At 38.5% G+C, this 17,374-nt stretch overlaps 1 protein-coding gene across 15 annotated transcripts in view; it reads left to right on the top strand.

Moving 5' to 3' along the window:
- Positions 1–17,374, top strand: part of ERCC8 (ERCC excision repair 8, CSA ubiquitin ligase complex subunit) — an 88,782-nt gene that overhangs the window by 9,364 nt on the left and 62,044 nt on the right. For 6 of the 15 annotated variants that reach the window (XM_073993485.1, XM_015451530.4, XM_005556970.4 and 3 more), the window contains exon 2: positions 14,584–14,679. The exons of 8 other annotated variants lie outside the window; for them this stretch is intronic. Coding sequence is in view for 4 of the 7 variants with exons in the window: in XM_015451530.4 (XP_015307016.2) it covers positions 14,584–14,679 (96 nt within the window). In the remaining 3 variants the exon portion in view is untranslated. Of the gene's footprint in view, positions 1–2,710; positions 2,717–14,583; positions 14,680–17,374 lie in introns of all 15 variants that reach the window. One more of the 15 variants, XM_045393747.3, reaches the window with a different exon arrangement.

Genomic DNA, 17,374 nt, shown 5'->3' with positions numbered 1-17,374 from the left:
CACACATAATTTTTTTCAACCATCAATCATATTTTAAGGAAAAGAATAGCCTATTATATTTAACCAGATAGTTATCATTTCTGTTGCTGTCTCTTTATTCCTGATGTCTGAAATTTCCTTCTTATATCTTTTTCTTCTCTCTGAAGTGCATAGTTTATCAATTTTTTAAAGAGTAGGTCTGCGGCAGGAGGTGGCCGCAGCTACAGCACGAGTGTGGTCACGTGGCCGCTGGTCACCGCCACCACCCCCTCCAGCTCTGTTCTCTTTCAGGTTGGGCCGGGCCCTGCCGCTTCTGCAAGCGCCTGGCTGACTGAGGGAGACAGAGAAAGAGGAGGAGAGGAGGAGGAGGATTCAAGGAAGAGAAGCTGGGGAGCCCTTCTGTGCTACAGTGATATCAGTATCAAGATAAAAGTGTGGAATGGGAGAAAAATTCTCAAACCTGAAAGAAAATCTGGAGATGGTGTTTTTCCAGCAGCTCGGTTGAGGGAGAACTTGGCTTGTCTCTGTTTCTTGATTCCTCTTCAATTTCTGTTTCTTAACCAAGACTTGTGTTTGAAGAACTGTATTGTACTGAGCCTAAGTCATTTTTAATCTATAACAGGAACATGCATTTTCACATGTCAACCGGATTTGTGGACCAATAAATTTATCCCCAAAGAGATGGGGTCTCACTCTGTTATCCAGGCTGGAATATAGTGGCGCAATCATAGCCCATTGTAGCCTCCATCTCAAGGACTCAAGGGATCCTCCCTCCTAGGCCTCCCAAGTAGCTGAGATTACAGAGACAGGGTCACACCATGTTACTCTGACTGGTCTTGAACTCCTGGCCTCAAGCAGTCCTCCCACCTTGGCCTCCCACTGTGCTGGGATTACAGAAATAGAAAAGTATATCCTTAAATTCATGTGGAATCTGAAGGGAGCTCAAATAGTCAATACAATACAGTCTTGAAACAGAAGAACAAAGCTTGAAGACTCACCTCTTCTGATTTTAAAACTTACTACAAAACTACAGTAATCAAAACAGTGTTGTACTAGCATAAGGAAGACATATAGACCAATGAAATAGAAGAGAGAGCCCAGAAATAAAACCTCATGTATATGGTCAAATGATTTTTTTCCTTTTTCTTTTTTTCTTTTTTCTTTTTTTTTTTTTTTTGAGATGGAGCCTCACTCTGTCGCAGGCTGGTGTGCAGTGGCACGATCTCAGCTCACTGCAGCCTCTACCTCCCGGGTTCAAGCGATTCTTCTACCTCAGCCTCCCCAGTAGCTAGGATTACAGGCACCCACCATCATGCCTGGCTAATTTTTGTATTTGTGGTAAAGACGGGGTTTTACCATGTTGGCCAGGATGTTCTCAATCTCTTAACCTCGTGATCTGCCCACCTCGGCCTCCGAAAGTGCTGGGATTACAGGTGTGAGCCACTGCGCCCAGCCGGTCAAATGATTTTTAACAAGAGTGCCAGGACTATTCAATGGAGAAAGGATAGTCTTTTCAACAAATGCTGCTGGGAAAATGGAATATCCACATGTAAAAAATGAGGTTGAACCCTTAACTAACACCATATACAAAAATTAACTCAAAATGGATCAAAGACATAAATGTAAGACCCAAAACTATAAAAGTCTTAGAAGAAAATAAGGAAAAAATTTTATGACAGTGATTTATTCGGCAGTTATTTATTGGGTATGACATCAAAGACACAAACAACAACAACGTAGAGGACTATGTGAAAATTTTTAAACTTTGTTAATCAAAAGACACTGTCAATAGGGTGAAAAGACAACCACAGAATGGAGAAAGTATTTGCAAATTATATATCTGAAAAGGGTTATATAAAGCATATATGGAGAATTCCTACAACTCAACAACAAAACAAACAGCTTGATTTGAAAATGGGTGACTTGGAAAAACATTTCTCCAAAGAAAATATGCAAATGGCAACAGGTAGACCAAAAGATGCTCAGCATCACTGATCATTAGGAAAATCCAAATCAAAACTGTAATGAAATACCACCTTATACCCATTAGAATGGCTACTATCACATCAAACAATAATATGTTTTGGTGAGGACATGGAAAAAATTGGAACACTTGTGCACTGTTAGTGGGAAGGTAGAATGGTACAGTTACAGTGGGAAGCAGTATGGTGGCTCCTTATAAATATTGAAAATAGAATTTCCATATGATGCAGTGATGCCACTTTTGGGTGTATCCCCAAAATGGTTGAAAACAGGGTCTTAAAGAGATAATTTGTACACCCATGTTCATACCAGCATTATTCACAATAGCTGAAATATGGAAGTGTAAACTAAAAATAAAACTTCAAGCTTCTTAATTGTCTGAATGAACCCATCCTCTCAGCCAAGAGCATTCCACAGTTCAGGACATGATGGGGAGGGGGCGATCAGGCATTCCCCATTATACTCTCCCTTTGGAATTCAGGCACAACTGGCCAGCATTAACATTAAAACAGAGATCTTACGACTTTTTGTAGCAATAAGACACTGAATTCCAGCCTGACTAAAGTAAAGCATCACGTGACAGATAGCAGGCCGCAGGAGAAATTGAAGTATTTTGCCCCAAAATATATTCCTTTGACATATTTTAAAATGGCCCTGTAAAACTGTCTCTTATAGGCAGAATCTACATTCTGTAGAGAATGCCTTTCCCTTTCTAGGGCTTTTCTTTGATTCTGGAGAGTTTTCTGAGTCTTTCATCATTTTAAGTCTCATAAGAAACATTTACAATCTATTCTTTCTGAAGCCTGCTACCTGGAGGCTTCATCTGCCTAATAGGAACCATGGTCTCTACAACTCCTTATCTTAACCCAGACACTCCCTTATATGGAATTTTAGGTGTTTATTTTTTATTTTTTATTTTTTGAGCACCCAGGCTGGATTGAGTGGTGCGATATCGGCTTACTGCGGCCTCTGCCTCTGGGCTTCACACGATTCTTGTGCCTTAGCTGCCTGAGTAGCTGGGATTACAGGAATGCACCACTATGCCTGGCTAATTTTTTGTATTTTTAGTAGAGATGGGATTTCACCATGTTGGCCAGGCTGGTCTTGAACTTATGACCTCAAGTGTTCCACCTGCCTCAGCCTTCCAGAGTACTGGGATTACAAGTGTGATCCACCATGATCCAGCCTCACTCCAGCTTTTTGTATTTTCAGTAGAGACAGTATTTTGCCATGTTGGCCAGGCTGGTCTTGAACTCCTGGTCTCAAGTGATCCGCCTGCCTTAGCCTCCCAAGATGCTGGGATTACAGGCATGAGCCACCATGCCCGACTGGGTTTCTGGTCTTTAGGTAAACTCTTTTGACAAGTTGCCAATTGGAAAATCTTCGAATCCACCTGTTAGTAGTGGTGAATCTATATGGGTCTGCAACAACTTGATTCTTGCCTCTTTGGAGGAAAGAATTTTGCTGAGGGGCAGTAGTTGGTTTAAGGCAGAGGGAGAGACTGAGGCAAGTTTTAGAACAGGAGTGAGAATTTGTTTAAAAGTTTTAGAGCAGGAGTGAAAGGAAGCAGTACACTTGGAAGGGCCAGGCAGGTGACTTGCAAAATCCAAGTGCCCTGTTCATCCCTTGACTTGGGGTTTTATACATTGTTATGGTCCTGGGGTTTTTGCTGAAGTTGTGCATGTGTTCACTTGAGGAATTTTTCTCTTACCTGTCGAGCGTTCCCAGTGGAAGGTCGTGTAAGAGGCCATTTTGCCTCTGAGTGGGCCTGTTTGAGATCTTACTGAGAAGTGGATAACACCAGCTCCGAGTGTTTTCTATCTATTAGGAGACTATCTTCCTGGTGCTGGCTGTGACCACTTATCATTTTAGAGAGGCAGTTTAACAACCACCTGACCATCACCTCATGGTCGCCTGGCAGTCCTAGGGGCAACAGGTGGTGGGGGTGTGTGTGTGGGTTGCTCTCGTGCCCTGTCTGTATCTGCCTAACCACCTACTCTAACATACCTATGAGCTGGAAGCCTCCACTTTGAGTTTTTGAGTTGTTCTGCCTTTCCTGACTGAACCATTGTACATCTTACATGTATTGATTGATGTGTTACGTCTTCCTAAAATGTATAAAACTGAGCTGTAGCCTGACCATCTTGGATACATGTCGTCAGGACTTCCTGAGGCTGTGTGTGTCACAGGCATGTCCTTAGCCTTGGCAAAATAAACTTCTAAGTTGAATGAGGAAAAAAAAAAAGTAGGTCTAATGGTTTCTGAAAAGGAATCTGCAGCCATTCAAATCATTGTTTTCCTATAGGTAATTTATCATTTTTCTCTGGTTGCTTTGAAAGCTTTGTCTTTAGTTTTCAGCAGTTTATGATATGTCTGGTTGCAGATCTCTTTGGATTTATTCTAGTTAGGGTTCATTCTGCTTCTTGAACTTGTAGACTTATATCTTTCCGTAAACTTGGGAACTTTCCAGCCATTTTTTCCAATATTTTTTCAACACTACACTCCTTCTCCTTTTAGACCTCCAGTGACATAAATGTTAGTGATTTTATAATTGTTCCTCTGGTCCCAAAGGCTCTGTTCTTTTTCCCTCCAATCTTTTTTCCTCTATGTTGTTAGACTGTATAATTTTAATGGATCTGTCTTTAAGTTCACAGATTCTTTCCTCTGCCATCTCCAATCTGTTAGTGAATACATTAAGTTAAAATAATTTTATATTGAAAACTAAAATTTCCATTTGGTTTTTATTTATGTCTTCTATTTCTTTGCTGAGACTTTCTATTTTAACATCTGTTTCAAGTGTGTGCCCAATGACTTGCTCAAGCTTTTTTTTTTTTATTTTTAAAAATGGGGCCTCACTGTTTTTCCTAGGCTGGTCTTGAACTCCTAGGCTGAAGTGATCCCCTTGCCTCAACTTCACAAGAGTCGCTGGGATTACAGACTCGAACCACCATGCCAGTGTTGCTCAAGTTCAAGCATTTTACAATAGTTGCCTTGAGTCTTTATCAGATAATCTCAACACCTGCGTCATCTCAGCTTTGGCTTCTTTTGTTTGTCTTTTCCCATGCAAGTTGAAATTTTCATGGTTCTTTATATGCAGGGAAATTTTGGATTGCATCCTGGACATTTTGAATGCTCTGCGTATTGTTTTAATCTTATGAAGAATGTTGATATTTTTGTTGTAACATTTAATTAGCAAGATTAGGTTCAGGCTACAAGAACCTACCTACTTGTATGGACTGTAGTTTTAATGTTAGCTCAGTTTTCAAAGTCTCTTAATATCTTCCCTAGGTGTATGCCATTCAGTGGTCAGACTGTGACCTGAGTGGTTAGCTCAATATTTAAAATCTTTTGTATACTACTCAGGGTTAGATCTATGCATGCCTCACTCAGGGATGAGTTCTGGAGTTTATAAACAACTTTATGGGATCACTTTCCTGAGCTCCTTCTTCTCTGTGATCTCTTGGATACTTCCCAATTTTCTGGGACTCCCTGTTTTGGCCATCTAGCCAGAAACTTTAGGGGCCACTTACCCTGTTCTGCCATACACTACCATGTTTAAGCCCAAGTCTGGGCTCAGAAGTGAGGAGAGAGGCAATAAGCAATGGGGATTGCCCCTACCCTCTTGGAATCGGGGCTGTGATGAACAGAGAAAACAATTTCCCTCCCTCAGAGTTCCGGCTTCTGCAGGCCACTGTGTCTAGCCGTAGCCCTTTCTGTCATGTGATTGTCTGTGACTGTTTACTTTTCAGAGTCCTCAAGTAGCTGTCTATGCATTTTGTTTGGTTTTTACAGTAGTATGACCCAGAACTGAAGTACTGAATAATGAATGAAATGATCAAATTCAGTATCACAACTCATAAAACAAGAATTAAAAGTCTAGTAAGGAAAATGATAAGAGATTAGGAGGGTAGATTCAAAAGATCTAACAGGCAATAATAATTCCAGAAGAGCAAAACAAACAAACAGTAATTAAGAAAAATAATTGCAAAAAGATCTGGATTCGCAGACTAACAGGGCTCCCTGAAGTCCAGACAAGATTGATAAAAAAGACATAAAAGTATGTATACCCAATAACTTATCTAGCAATGAAGAAGAAATTATTAAAAGCTTCCAATGGTAAAGAATTTACCATTCACAAAGGTAAAACATTTCATCGGTAGTTCTAGGGACTAGAAAACACTGGAATGATAACTACTCACAAAAAAAGGGTATCGAAGCCTGTAATCCCAGCACTTTGGGAGGCCAAGGCAGGCAGACCACTTGAACTCAAGAGTTCGAGACCAGCCTGGGCAACGTGGCAAAACCCTGTCTATACTAAAAATACAAAAATTAGCTGGGCGTGCTGGCGGGTGCAGTGGCAGGTGCCTGTAATCCCAGCTACTCATGTGGCTGAGGCACGAGGATCACTTGGTGGAGGTTGCAGTGAACCAAGACTGTGCCACCGCACTTCAGCCTGGGTGACAGAGCAGGACTCTCTCAAAAAGCAACTAAAAATTATCTAAAAATAAAAAAAGAATTATTACAACCCAGGAATCCAAACAAACCAGTCTATCAGAAGAAATATCTTTGTGCTAAGATTCATAGAAATATTTTACCCCATTTTCCTTCAGGAAAAAAATAGGAAAGAATGTTAATCAAAAAACAAATGTATTTGAATGAAATCTGAAGGTACATAAAAGATGAAGAGGAGAAGAAACCTGTGAACCTTGCAGTATGTGTATGATTAAATGTAAATATATAATAATAAACAAGCTGGAAATATATAATATGGTTGCTAAATTTTTTTAGACACTTCTCAATTGACAAGATGGAAATGAATAGCAACTGCATTAAACTAGCAAAAATAAAGGTAAAAGAAGAAACCATGACATTAAATAAAGAAGGAATAATACCAAGTATATCAGATGTCATAGCAAAGGTGAACAGGCTGATTTCTTCCATTAAGAAGCATATATTATCGGATTAGTTTTTAAAACAAAGTAAAGCTAAAAGCTGTTTCTCATAAATAGATTAAGTTAAAATATTTTAAAATACAAAATTCTTAAATAGTTAAAAAGTTAAAGAATAAGGAGAGATCAGGCAACTATAAATAAAATGTGGACATCACTACAAATACTAGATGAGGTAAGATTTAAGGTTAAAAGCACCAGACATTTTAAAGAAGGACATTATATAAAGGAAGGACAATATTTAAAGAAGGACATATATATATATACATATATATGGAGGAAATGAATAAACAACAAATTAGATTTAGTAGATACATGACTTTACATCCCTTAAATGGAAAATGTACATACTTTTTGTAGGTCAGTGGTACGTTTGCCAAAATTGTTCTTGGCCATTAAGTAAACTTTAACTTTAACAAATTCAAAAAGGTAGCTATCTTATAGGCCACCTTCTTTGATCATAAGCTATAGAAACTGGAAATAAATCAATTAATGGTAACATCACCCCCACCTCTCATGTTTTGGAAATTCAGAATTACATTTCAGAAAACTCCAGAATCAAAGATAAAATGAAAATTGAAATTACAAATTGGAAATCAGGAAAAGGAGAATAACCACTTCTACAACTTAGGGGACCCAGAGAAACTCACAACCTAAAAAAAAAAGAAGAAAAAAAAATATACACACACACACATATTAACTCGTTGAACAAAAAGAATATGTAGCCATCTTAAGACACTAAAACAGAGGAGAATGAGAGGAAATGGTGGATAGGAGGCAGGACTAACTGGGCAGCTCCCACTCGGATGGACAGAGCAGTGTGTGGAGATGCATATCGTGAACATTTGCTTCAAAAACTACCACAGGAAAATTCCAGGAAAGCTGAGAGGATCCACGGACCCTTTGAAGGAGGTGGATTGCCGCTGCAGGCACTGCAGGACAGCCAAGGAACTGTGAGTCCTCTGGCTTTCTCAGCTGGGAGACTTGAAGCCTGGGGCAAATTCTCAGCCCTGCTGGAAATAAACTCAGAGCTGTTGTGGGGGCACAGTGGGAGTGAGACCAGCCCTTCAGGCTGCAGGTTGCATGGGAGCTGGGTGAGGCCTTTGGCTGCTGGCCTTCCCCAACTTCCTTGGTGACCTGTGTGACACAGCAGAGGCAGCCATAATCCTCCTGGGAACATAACTCCATTAGCCTGGGAGCCATGCCCCCATCTACCACAGCAGCAGCAGCAAGCCCCACCCAAGCAGATCTGAGTTCAGACATGCCTAACCCTGCTCCCACCTGCTAGTTTTTCTCTACCTCCCTCGTAACTGAAGACAAAAGACATATTCTCCTGGGAGCTCTATGGTCCTGCCTACCACCTGACCCTAGGGCAAGCTTGTATCCTTTCTATACTACTGCAGTTGATGCCGTCTTGAAAGTGCCACCTCCTGGCTGGAGGCCAACCAACACAAAACCAGTGCATTTAACAAAAATACAACCAAGGGCCATCAGAGTCCACTTCACTCCCCTGCTGCCTCTACGGTTGCAGGTGCTGGTATCCACGGCTGAGAGACCTGAAGACAGATCACATCACAGGACTCTTTGCAGGAACTGCACTGTACCAACCAGAGCACGGTAGCTCTGCTGGTTGGCTAGATCCAAAAGAGAATCATTGCAGTTTGGCTCTCAGGAAGCCCCAACCTTAGCAGAAGGAGGAGAGCACCAAATCAAGGGAGCACTCGTGGGACAAAAGAATCTGAAGAACAGCCCTTGAGTCCCAGATCTTCCCTCTGACATAGTCTGCCCAAATGAGAAGTAACCAGAAAAACAATTCTGGTAATATGACAAAACAAGGTTCTTTAACATCCCCAAAAGATTACACAAGCCCACCAACACTGGCTCCAAACCAAGAATAAATCTTGGAATTGCCAGAAAAATAATTCAGAAGGTTGATTATTAAGCTAATCAAGGAGACAACAGGGAAGGGTTAAGTCCAACTTAAAGAAATTTTTAAAAAAGATAGAAGATATGAATGAAAAAATCTCCAGTGAAATAGCTTGGATAAAACACTTTCACAACTTCTAGAAATAAAGGACACACTTAGAGAAATGCAAAATGCCTGGAAAGTCTCAGCAATAGAACCAAACAAGTAGAATAAAGAACTTTGGGGCTCAAAGACAAGGCTTTAAAATGACTCAATCCGACAAAGACAAAGAAAAAAAAATTTTTTTTAATGAGCAAAGCCTCCAAGAAGTTTGAGATTATGTTAAGCAACCAAACCTAAAAATAATTGGTGTTCCCAATTATCTGAGGAAAAAGAGAAATCTGAAACTTTGGAAAACATGTTTGAGAGAATAAACAAGGAAAATATCCCTGGCCTTGCTAAACATCTAGACATCCAAATACAAGAAGCTGAAAGAACACCTTGGAAATTTATCACACAAAAAAATTATCACCTAAGCATATAGTCTTCAGGCTATTAAAGTTAAGACAAAGGAAAGGATGTTTAAGAGCTGTGAGGCAAAAGCAGCAGATAACCTATAAAGGAAAACCTATCAGATTAACAGCGGATTTCTCAGTAGAAATCCTACAGTCTAGAAGGGTTTGGGGTCCTATCTTTAGCCTCCTTAAACAAAGCAATTATCAGGCAAGAATTTTGTATTCAGCAAAACTAAACTTCATGAATGAAGGAAAGATACAGTCTTTTTCAGACAAACAAATACTGAGAGAATTTGCCACTATGAAGCCAGCACTACAAGAACTGCTAAAAGGAGCTCTAAATCTTGAAACAAATCTTTAAAATACACCAAAATAGAATCTCTTTAAAGCATAAATCTCACAGGACCTATAATGAAGGGGTGGCCTGCCCCTCCACACCTGTGGGCGTTTCTCGTTGGGTGGAATGAAAGACTTGAGAAAAGAAATGAGACACAAAGTATAGAGAAAGAAACAGTGGGCCCAGGGTACCGGCGCTTAGCATACAGAGGACCCGCGCCTGCACAGGTCTCTGAGTTCCCTCAGTATTTATTGATCATTGTTTTTACCATCTCGGAAAAAGGGAAGTGGCAGGATAATAGGATCATGGTAAGGAGAAGGTCAGCAGTAAGACATATGAATAAAGATCTCTGTGACATGAATAAGTTTAAGGAAAAGTTACATATGCATATGTAAACATCTCCATAAACCTTTTTAGTGCATATAGAGCAGCATTGCTTCTAGCATGTCCCACTTTCAGCCCTAAGGCTGTTTTCTCCCATCTCAGTAAATAGAACATACAATCAGGTTTACACCAAGATGTTCCATTGCCCAGGGAGGGGCAGGAGACAGATGCCTTTCTCTATCTCAACTGCCAAGAGGCCTTCTTTCCTCTTATATTTAATCCTCCTCAGTCATAGACCCTTCACGCGTGTCAGGCTGGGGGACAATCAGGTCTTTCCCTTCCCACGAGGCCATATTTCAGACTATCACATGGGGAGAAACCTTGGACAATACCTAGCTTTCCTAGGCAGAGGTCCCTGTGACCTTCCGCAGTGTTTGTGTCCCTGGAGCTACTTGAGATTAAGAGAATGGTGATGACTTTTAACAAGCCTTCAGGCACTTGTTTAACAAAGCACACCCTGCACAGCCCCAAATCCATTAAACCTTGAGCCACCACAGCACATGTCTCTTGCAAAAACAGGGTTGGGGATAGGGTTACAGATTAAAAGCATCTCAAATACAGAACAAAATGGAGTCTCTTATGTCTACTTCTTTCTATATAGACACAGTAAAGACTGATCTCTCTTTCTTTTCCCCAAACTATAAAACCATACAATTAAAAAAAGGTATTCAGGCAACAACTAGCACAATGAATAAAACAGTACCTCACTTCTCAGTACTAATGTTGAATGTAAATGGCCTAAATTCTCCACTTAAAAGATACAGAAACCATCATTCTCAGCAAACTAACACAGGAACAGAAAACCAAAGACCACATGTTCTCACTTACAAGTGGGAGTTGAACAATGAGAACACATGGACACAGGGAGGGGAACATCACACACTGGGGCCTGTCAGGGGCTGGAGGGCAAGGGGAGGGAGAGCATTATGACAAATACCTAATGCATTAAGGGCTTACAATCTAGATGATGGGTTGATAGGTGCCGCAAACCACCATGGCATATGTATACCTATGTAACAAATTCTGCACATGTATCCCAGAACTTAAAAGTGTAATAGAAATAAAAATAAAAAGAAAGGCAATATATGTCACATATAGGGAAACATTAGGAATACAGTCAATGGTAATCATTAGTCTAAAAAAAAAAGATACAGAATGGCAGAATGGATAAGAATTCACCAACCAAGTGTCTGCTGTCTTCAAGAGACTCACCTAATAAATAAAGACTCACATAAACTTAAAGGGTGGAAAAAGATATTTCATGCAAATGGACACCGAAAGTGAGCAGGAGTAGCTATCCTTATATCAGACAAAACAGACTTTAAAGCATCAACAGTTAAAAAAGACAAAGAGGGACATCACATAGTGATAAAAAGACTAGTCCAAGAGGAAAATATCACAGTCCTAAATATATGTGCAGCTTAACACTGGAGCTTTCAAATTTATAAAACAATTACTACTAGACCTAAGAAATGAGATAGACAGCAACACAATAATAGTGGGGGACTTCAGTAGTCTGCTGACAGCACTAGACAGCACTAGACAGGTCATCAAGACTTCAGGAAGTCAATAAAGAAACAATGGACTTAAACTATACCCTAGAACAAATGGATTTAACAGATATTTACAGAACATTCTACTCAACAACTGCAGAATATACATTTATTCATCAGCACTTGGAACATCCTCTGAGATAGACCATATGATAGACCCCAAAACAAGTCTCAACAAATTTAAGAAAATCAAAATTATAGCACTCCCTCAGACCACAGTGGAATAAAATTGGAAATCAACTCCAAAAGGAACCCTCAAAACCATGCAATACATGGAAATTAAATAACCTGCTCCTGAATGATCATTGGGTCAACAATGAAATCAAAATGGAAATTTAAAAATTCCTTGAACTGAATGATAATAGTGACACAACCTATCAAAACCTCTGGGATACAGGAAAAGTGGTGCTAAGATGAAAGTTCATACCATTAAATGCATACCTCAAGAAGTCTGAAAGAGCACAAATGGACAATCTGAGGGCATACCTCAAGGAACTAGAGAAACAGCAAACCAAACCCAAACCCAACAGAAGAAAAGAAACAACCAAGATCAGAGCAGAAATAAATGACAATGAAACAGCAACAACAAAATATAAAAGATAAATGCAACAAAAAGCCAGTTCTTTCAAAAGATAAATAAAATTGATAACCATTAGCAAGATTAACCAACGAAAGAAGAGAGAAGATCCAGTAAGGTCGATTTGAAACAAAATGGGAGATATTACAACCATTACTACAGAAATACAAAACATCATTCAAGGCTACTATCAACATCTTTATGCACATAAACTAGAAAACTTAGAAGAGATGAATAAATTCCTGGAAATATGTAACCCTCCTAGATTAAATCAGGAAAAAATAGAAACCCTAGAGAGACCAGCGACAAGCAACAAGATTGAAATGGTAATTTAAAAGCTACCCAAAAAAGTTTAGGTACAGACTCACAGCTGAATTCTATCAGATATTCAAAGAAGAATTGGTATCAATCCTATTGACACTGTTCCAAAAGATAGGAAAGAGGGATTCCTCCCTAAATCATCTTGTGAAGCCAATATCATGCTAATACCAAAACCAGGAAAGAACATAACAAAGACAACTGCAGACGAACATCCCTGATAAAGATAGATGCAAAAACTCTCAACAAAATACTTGCTAACCAAATCCAACAGCATATAAAAAATATAATCCACCATGATCAAGTGGGGTTCATACCAGGGATACAGGAATGGTTTAACCGGCTGGAGTGCAGGGGCGTGACCTCGGCTCACTGCAACCTCTGCCTCCTGGATTCAAGCAATTCTCCTGCCTCAGCCTCTGGGATTACAGGCATGCACCACTAGGCCTGGCTGATTTTTGAGTTTTTTTGTTTCTGTTTTTGTTTTGAGATGGAGTCTCGCTCTTGTCCCCCAGGCTGGAGTGCAATGGTGTGATCTCGGCTCACTGCAACCTCCGCCTCCCAGGTTGAAGTGATTCTCCTACCTCAGTCTCCCGAGTAGCTGGGATTGCAGGCACGTGCCACCACGCCCAGCTAATTTTTGTATTTTTAGTAGAGATGGGGTTTCACCATGTTGGCCAGGATGGTCTCAGTCTCGTACCTCGTGATCCTCGGCCTCCCAAAGTGCTGGGATAACAGGCGTGAGCCACTGCGCCCAGCCTAATTTTTATATTTTTGGTAGAGGTGGGGTTTCGCCATATTGGCCAGGCTGGTCTCGAACTCCTGACCTCAGGTGATCCACCCACCTTGGCCTTCCAGAGTGCTAGGATTACAGGCGTGAGCCACTGCACCTGGCCTGCTTGTCATTGTCGTACTATATGTAATGTCTAGAAGACAAAGGGCCATGTATATCTTCAAATCAGGTACTTTATACTGCTAAAATAATTTCCAAAATGCTTATAATTACTTGTACTACTGTCAATGAATGAAAGTATCAGTTTATGCCTTTCCAGCATTGTGTATTGTTATCTTTTTAAAAAACTGACAATTTTATAGGCAAAAATTTTATAATTTGATATTTAAACTAGCATTATTTTAATTAATGAATTTAGAACTCATTCTGGTTAAATTAGTGTAGATGCTAATAACATCCAACAGATTAAGACAGATTCAAATAGTTAATATTCACTAGACTTACAATGTACTCGGTGTTGTAATTAGCACTTTTTATATACAAACTCATTTAATCTTAATAATATGCTCACCAGGATAATGATGGTTTACAGTTATAAAATATCAGAAATGTCATTTGTCTTAGTTTGTGAGAGTACTTGTTAATTATTTGTATTGATATTTAATTGGCTTTATTTAAATACACGTAAGTGTTAAGTTGAACATAGTCTCTTTTCTTTCAAGACAGGATCTCACTCTGTCACCCAGGCTGGAGTGCAATGAATTGATCGTGGCTCACTGCATCCTTGAACTCCTGGGCTCAAGCAATCTTCCTGCCTCAGTCTCCTGTGTAGGAGCCCACCACCATGCCCAGCTTATTTGTATTTTATTTTTTTGTAGAGATGGGGTCTCGCTATGTTGCTGGGGATGCTTTCCAACTCCTGGTCTCAGGCAGTCTTCTCACCTCAGCCTCACAAAGCGCTAGGATTACAGGCATGAGCCACTGCACCCAGCCCATACTCATTTTTTATTTCTGTCCATCTCTAAGAAACACTTCGAGGAATTTTTTTTAAATCCTGTAATTTTTGTTTTTGTCCATTAGATGTCCTCAGCTACATTTATCAGAATTTAAGTTTTTTAATACAAATTTCAGTCTCTAAATACCTTTAAAAGTTTGCATGTAATTGTTACTACTGTTGATATTTTAAACATTTGTACAAGGTCTCTAAAAATCTATAAATACATTAGGATGTATGGTAGAAGATTTAGACATTTCTTTTGATTTTTGTACTATAAGTAATCTTCGTTAAATAAGAAATTTTTAAATGTTAAATTACTTGTTAATTTCTTTCTCCCCCTTTTAATTTAAAGAGTTTTGGGACTGGAATTAAATAAAGACAGAGATGTTGAAAGAATCCACGGCGGTGGAATTAACACCCTTGACATTGAACCTGTTGAAGGGAGATAGTAAGTTTATTATACTTGTATAATCATTTTTCTTTCTAAGTGAAATGCAGTTAAAACCTCCATTTTTAGATTAATGATGTAGAAGTTTCATTAAAATTAATGAAAATCCCAAATTATAGCATTTTTTTAATCTGGCATTATTATTTTCAAATAAATACAAAACATCAAACCTACCAAATGTTGTGAAATAAACATTTCCAAGCTACTTTAATATAAATATGTACTTATTGTTAAATTAACAAACATTGAACTTCTTTTGGATGCAGAGGACTTTTAAGTGCTAGAGTGTGTCTTTAGGTGTTATTTTAAAACATAGTTGCTACTCTCAAAATAGTCTAATGGGAAAATAAATACAAAAAGTGGAAGACTATTTTGAAGAATTAGGTTAGAAACAAATAAGAATTATATTTGAGTTCTTCCTGGCTTTACCACTTACCAGCTTTGTGACCTTGAACAATTTACCTAACCTTTCTAATTCTCAGTTGCCTTAGCTATGCAATGGGAACAACAGTACCTACCTAACAAGTTTGTTTTGAGGATTAATTGAGATAATATGCACAACATGATTAGCATAAGACCTGGCACATCATAAATGGTTGACACCACTGCTGCCACTATTAATCAAAAGCAGTATTACATATACTTTTACTGCTTTCAGCCCAGTCTCTACACAGCAGCCAAAATGCTTTGAAAAATGCAATTCTGAACATATTCTCCTACTTACAATTCATCATAACACCACGTTACTCTTATGAGACAGTGCAAAACCTTCCATGTGGCCTATAATTAGGCCACATAGAGCATTAAATAAAGGAAACAGTTTGTGTTATGGTGTATTTCATGTGCCTATAATTAGGCCACATATAGCATTAACTAAAGGAAACAGTTTGTCGTGTTACGATATATTTAGCATTTGCCCCAGAATTTTTATTTTATATCGAAATGTTATTATGTACATTAAGTCAAGTCAGAACAGATTTGATAAACTTCCACTTTTTACTTCCAGCTTCCACCATGGTCTCATCTAGTAGTATTTGAGAAACATCTTACTTTAGGATGTGGTTAAATCTAAAAGATGATGAGTAATCATTCTTTTCTTTTTCCTGACCTTTTCCAGGCTCAGTATAACACCTTCTATTCAAGGACAGCTGGGGGGCACTCACTTATGAAACATGCATACATGAGCAGCAAGAGATAGCTGACTTTTGGGTTTGGGTGCTGGTCAGGAAAGTATTCAATACTGTTACTCCAGCCAGCCACTTGGTGTAGTAATCAGTTGTGTGGCCTGTGAAGTATGAGAAGCCAGTGGACTACCAGTTGGCAGAGTTGGTGAGAAATGTGGGAAGTTATAGATTATATGTGCATGAAATATATTTGAGAAATGCAGATGAGGCATCTTTTGGTACAGCACATAGAGAAAAGTCTGAAGACTCTTGCTACAGTGGTTTTCCCCTTTATTGCATGGTAGAAGTCTACAACTATTTCATTGTTTGCTAATACTTATATTTTGCATTAACCCCTTTTGATAGCGACGAGATACAAAAAGGAAAGTGTACATTCTGTGGAAAACTAAAAAAACGATGTATGTATAACTTGTTCAAAATACCTGTTAATATTTACCATCCACCATGAGAGCTGTAAAGATGTCACTGAAAATCAGAATGGAAACCAGAGAGAATACACAAATCTGGTAGAGAAGCATTTATTTCAAAGTTAGGTGTTATTTTACAAAAACTATCTGAAAATTACAGTTTAACAGGTGCAATTGCAGAGGGTGCATTTGCATATCACTCTGTGAAGCTTGAATTTTCTTTTATAATTTTAAATTCTTCTAAGTTAATTTCATTCATCTTTAATACTAAGTTTTCTTGTCCATATAAAAACATGAAACCATATCTCTTCATACTCTGTCAGCAAAAAGTATCTCATAGTTAAATAATGTCAGATACTTCATAGTTAATGCCATCAGATACTTCAAATAGAAAGTTAATGGAATCAGAGAAAAACTTTTGGAAGCCATTTTAACAAAGTCGAAACATCTGACATTATTGCTAATACCATGTCAGTTAAGATTAAAAGTTCAACTTTTAACATAATTTTGTTTTATATTGATAATACATCTGTATGTCAAGAAAAGCAATGTTTTGTGAAGATTAAGTATGAAGCGGAAGTGTCTTGGGAATTGGTTGAGGTATACATGTAACTCACAACTGTGTCCAAACACTTTATCAATCTAAATAAAAGTTGTAGTTGTTAAAATTTACAAATGTTTCTCTATGTACACAATTAGAGTAACTGAACTACAAAATTTTTGTAATAAAGCTAATGTGGAATATTTTTAAAAATAACTAAGTAGGGCATTATTAGCAGTCTTTCTTTACTGCCCTTCAACTGGATTTTTGAGCCTTCAAATAACTACTTTTAAATTAACCTTATTGTTTTATAAATTGGTATTGAATTTATCTTAAAAACAAGTCTATAATCGGTACATGCTACTAGTTCATGAACTATTTGTGACTGGGTCACAAGATAAGGATCTTGGGCTAAAACATAAATCTACTACATCATTACACACACCATTTAAAGAAGTTAAGATATGTTTGTAACAAGACTTTCTCAATGAAGAAAGACGTGTTTGTTTCTGGCACAAGCTCCTTATCTTGGAGAGTTAAATAGCACTGCTCTACTTCTAATT

This window comes from Macaca fascicularis, chromosome 6, assembly GCF_037993035.2.
Source record: "Macaca fascicularis isolate 582-1 chromosome 6, T2T-MFA8v1.1".
In the NCBI taxonomy this organism is placed as follows: domain Eukaryota; kingdom Metazoa; phylum Chordata; class Mammalia; order Primates; family Cercopithecidae; genus Macaca; species Macaca fascicularis.
This window is presented reverse-complemented; position numbering and strand designations above follow the sequence as displayed.